Genomic DNA, 4986 nt, shown 5'->3' with positions numbered 1-4986 from the left:
TTGGAGTGCTGGAAATCCTACTTGATCAGTGTTATTTTGAGCTCGACAAACCAGGCCTGAGGTACTTATTTTTGACCATGGAGAGATTTCTCTAATTTACATACATTGTCTTGTTTGTTAGGATAAATAAAGCCCTCTAATTGTGTCATATACACAGCTTCTTCAAGCTTTCCATTTAGGAAAATATTGTTTATATCTAATTGTCTAACTTCTCAGTCTTTTGCAACAATAATTTCCAATACAATTCTGATTATAGAGGCCTTAATGAAAAGACTGAAAGTCTCACCAAAGTCAAGCCTAGGTCTTTGATGAAAACCTTTTGTAACTAGTCTGGCTTTAAACCTCTGAAAGTTTCCATCTGCATTAAGATTTTCTTTAAAAACCCACTTATTTCCAACTATGTTGTACTCAAGTGAAGGTGGAACAAGAATCCATGTCTTGTTTTTTATCAGTGACCTGTTCTCACCTAACATTGACTTTGACCACTCCATGTGCTTTAGAACTTCAGGAACTAAATTGGGTTCCCCTTCACCTTCTCTCCACTTAGTATTACAGAGATACACCTTTGGCTTATGTATTCCAACTTCTGATCTTGTTACCATGGGATGTTTGGACCCTTGAACACTGCTTTAAACATCTCTTGTTAATCAACTTGAACCTGTTTTACATCACCTTGTGTTGCTTGAGAATTCAAATTAATTGTATCAACAGTATTAAAATTTAAGTCGATAAACAGTTGTCTTGTCAAATCGACTTGACTTTCGGATGGTGAATTGGTGGATTGATCTGGTTATGCTACAGAGTGAGCTTCTAAACTGTTTGTATCAGATTATTGTTTGGTGTTTTCAGGTTCAGTTGGTGAGACACTTTCTAAGTTACTGCTGTGAATAGGCAAAGTAAACTAGCTATTAGGGGCTGTGACACTGACAGGTTGTTCAGATTGATAAAGCCTTATTGAAATGGAAATTCATCCTCATTAAAGAAAACATTTCGAGAGATATAAAGCCTGGCTGTTGAGCTTAAACATTTATATAATTTGTGAGATTCACTGTAACCTAGATTGACACACTTAATGGAATGAATTTGGAACTTATGGTTTCTGTATGGTCTTAGACAGGGATAGCATGCTGCCCTAAAGGTTTTTAGAAATGTGTAATTTGGTTTTCTTAAGTGTAATACTTCATGAGGTGTTTTGCCATTCATAATTAGTGTAGGAAATCTATTGATGAGATACACTGAGGTTTAAAAAGCATCAACCCAATACTTTAAAGGCATACAAGCTTGTGCTAATAGTGTTAAACCCATTTCAACCATGTGTCTATGCTTCCTCTATGCTCTGCCATTTTGGGCAGAGGTGTGAGGACATGGATGGTCAAAGGTTGCGCCACACTCTTTAACTAGATTGGAGAATGCTTGGTACTCTCCTCCCTAGTCAGTTCTAAGGTGTTTAATTTTGGCATCAAACTGATTTTCAACAAGATTTTTGAACTGGACAAAAGCACTTAAGGCACCATCTATAAAGTGTATATAGAATCTCAAATTTGTATTGGACATCACAAGTTCTGGTCCCCATATATCATTATGGATTAATTCTAATGGTGCTTTTGCTCTATAATTTTAAAGTTTAAATGGTAGAGAATGTGACTTTCCATACTTACATGTCTCACAAAACTTTTGTTTTCTGTTTAAGGGAATTTTCACATGTGTACTATTTAGCACTTGATCTAGCTTTTTTGGAGATGGGTGGCCGAGTCTCCTATGCCACAAATCTCTTTTGGACACACAAGAAGTAGACATACTAGAATTCGCAACAATAGAAAAAAGACTTGAAACTACATTGACAGATTTTAGGTTGAGCATTTGTTGAAGAGACATTGAAGACACTTGGACTAATTTTGTGAATGGTGTTGGGACCTTGAATCTGATACAAGCCATATTTCAGCTTCCCCTGCAGCACCACTTGTTTTTTTTTCCATTTCCTTCACAAAATACTAGGGATGTTCATTAAATCGCTCAAAATGCTCACACCGTAAAAAATAGGGTTTGAAATTCTTTGCGGTTCGATCGCAATTTGAATTTTTTCTGAACTGCATGGTGTGGTGCAGTTTGTACTTTTGAATTATTAATGTATGGTTCAAATTGCACTACACCGCACCACATATTATAAAAATGCTAATTTTTATATTTATTTAGGTCCAATATGTGAAGGCCTAGCCCAAAGCCCACTAATTATTGTATTGTTGAAACTTGAAACTTTTTACATATTTATTTTCAAGCCTTATGGTATTTTTGATAGGTGTTGCTCAAGTTTTGTTGTATTTGTGATAGTTTAATTATTTGGTGATAATCCAAAATGCAAAAACTGCAGAAACCGCACCGCACCATTTTTTGGGGTACAATTTCTATGGATTTTTAGTTTTTGTGGTGCGGGTTCAGTTTGGGTAATTAGAAAAACTGCATGTCCAGGTTGATTTAAAAAAAATGGTCAAAAACCACACCACTCGCACCGCGAACACTCCTTAAAAACACAAGTTAGAATAAAATTCAACATAAACTCCATTATTAGTAGTCAATTTTGAGACACTAATCAGATTTTTGGTGATTTGAGGAACATGTAGCATATCTTTAAGAATTAGTGTTTCACCATTATTTGATTTCAAGTTTCCAGTTCCAATATGAGAGATAGTGAGTTGATTACCATTTCTAATAATAAGTTTTTCAGTACCTCCATAACTTGATCTGTGACTCATGTGATCTGCATCAGTGGTGATATGATTGCTAGTCCACTGTCAGCATACCACCTTTCATGATCCACAGTTTATGGCGTAGCAATGAAAGCTTTGGGATCCTTTTTCTCTTGATCAGATCCACCAGTAGATGTGTTTGGAGGAGTTCCCATAAAATTTTCATCATACTTGTTGTAACAGTAGGCAACAGAGTGTCCATACCTTCCATAGACTAGGCATGTTGGTTTTGAATTCCATCCACTGCCTTTGCCTCTTCCACCCCTGCTATTATTGCTTCCTCTTCCATTTGAAGGATAGCCTCTACCTCCATTGCCTTAATTTGGTGAGTAACCTCTTCCTTTGTTGTTGTTGTTGTTTGGTTGATTTGATTTGTGAGATAAATTGGTAGATGGTGAAGAAGAGTTATTGGAGTTTTGATTTTTGGTTGATCCAATTCCTCCAAGTCTCTCAAGCATTCTGCAAAAGCTCAAGAGAGTCTCTTGAGTTCTTGCCAAGTAACAAGAGTGATATTGTTTTTTGCTTCTATGAAAGCAACGATTGTGATGTATTCAACATCCAATCCACTTAAGACATTAGACACTAGGTGAGATTCAGGGTATGGGTCACTTGCAAGAGCAATTTAATCTGACCAAGACTTCTTCTGTCTTAAGTATTCTACCATTGTTGTAGAGCCTTTTCAAGTTGTATGCAACAATATTCTCATATCATCCATTTTTCCTTTAGAATAAGCTCCGTATAAACTTTTCAATTATGTCCAAAGAGTACAAGCTGAAGTGCAACCCATCACTTCAGTAGCTATGGCTTCTCTCATAGAACCATAGAGTCATCCCATGAGCAATTGGTCATACACAATCTATTGCTCATATTCTGGATTCACCTGAACCCTAAATTCAGGTTAACCATCACTTGTTGCTACACTTGCTGGAACAAATTCGGGAGGAGCTTGTCACATTCCATTGATGAAGGCATCAAGCATGTGACCTCAAATGATTGTGGAAACCATATTTCTCCACAAAATGCAATTACTATTCTAGGATAGATAACTAACCAGCTGGAACTTCTTTCGAGGAGACGGCTAGCTATCTTGAAGACTGAACCTGGAGTGGACATGATAATCATCTGGGAATTCCCTTCTGGACACGACTATCACTCCACAAGCCTCCTTCTGGAACTGGCTACCGCGAGTAAATAACTTTCTAGAAATGATGTTTGCAGAGACTTTTTTATTTGGATGAACTATACCACAATAATAATAGTATACATTAATTAAACCAATACATATATAGCATAAGATACATTTTTAAAAAAAATTACAAACATTCATGATTTGGTGGAATAATTTATTCTTAAAATTAATCAAAATACCTTAGGAAGGCAATGGAACTCTTACGTGTTTCAATATATGTATATATAGATAAATATAATACAAATTATATTTATACGATGATTTGGACAAAATATATTTATATAAAGGGACATATTTAAGTAAGGGCATCATTTTGTATGGATGAATTTCATTTTTAATAATTATATTCCATTTTATTATATGATATAATTTAAATTAACATAGTTATAATAATTAATTTTTAAAATTTTTTGAATAATTTTGAGTTTTAGTTAAACGTTTATATAAAATAATACAAGCACTCGTGCTACTCACCTGTTCTGGGATAAGAGTTGGCAGAAATGCCATGGCTATTTCACACCTGTTCTATGCAAATGATGCAATCTTTTTTTTACAAAGCCAATGCTACGGAGGCCTCAAATTTGCTCTCCTGCATCAAAAAGTATGAACGTTGGTCTGGACAGAAAGTAATTGAGGCCAAGAGTGGCATTGTTTTTTCTCCCAAAGTCAAAAGTGATTCTAAGGAATTGATCTTGAATACCCTGAGAATACATATTTTAAGTAGAAAGGAGAAGTACATGGGAAACCCGTACTTTCTCTCTACAAAAAAGTGTGAAGATTTCTCTTTTCTCAAACCTAAAGTCCTGAATCACTTAGAGAGTCAGAAAGCAAAAAAATTATCTCAGGCTGGCTGTCTAACCCTTATAAACTCGATTATGGTATTCCTTGCTACACCATGGCCACTCATAAAATTTTTGTTTCGATTTATGCTGATTTGGACAGATTGGTGGCTTACTTTTGGTGGAAAGGAAGTAATTACAATAACACAAGCAACCATTACTTGGCTCTGAAATGTTGGGCAAATCTCTATCAACCAAAGAAGAATGGTGGATT

At 35.4% G+C, this 4986-nt stretch overlaps 1 protein-coding gene across 1 annotated transcript; it reads right to left on the bottom strand.

Annotated features, from left to right (window-relative positions):
• Positions 1-212: 212 nt before the first annotated feature.
• On the bottom strand, positions 213-602 carry LOC115696313 (uncharacterized mitochondrial protein AtMg00820-like). The gene has a single exon (XM_030623218.1). It carries the CDS (start codon positions 600-602, stop codon positions 213-215), a length of 390 nt encoding a protein of 129 aa, XP_030479078.1.
• Between the last annotated feature and the right edge of the window lie 4384 nt (positions 603-4986).

This window comes from Cannabis sativa, chromosome 7 (assembly GCF_029168945.1).
Source record: "Cannabis sativa cultivar Pink pepper isolate KNU-18-1 chromosome 7, ASM2916894v1, whole genome shotgun sequence".
In the NCBI taxonomy this organism is placed as follows: Eukaryota; Viridiplantae; Streptophyta; class Magnoliopsida; order Rosales; family Cannabaceae; genus Cannabis; species Cannabis sativa.
This window is presented reverse-complemented; position numbering and strand designations above follow the sequence as displayed.

Excerpts from the sequence above, each read along its gene's own strand:
- LOC115696313 (XM_030623218.1), bottom strand. The coding sequence starts at position 602 with ATGGTAACAAGATCAGAAGTTGGAATACATAAGCCAAAGGTGTATCTC.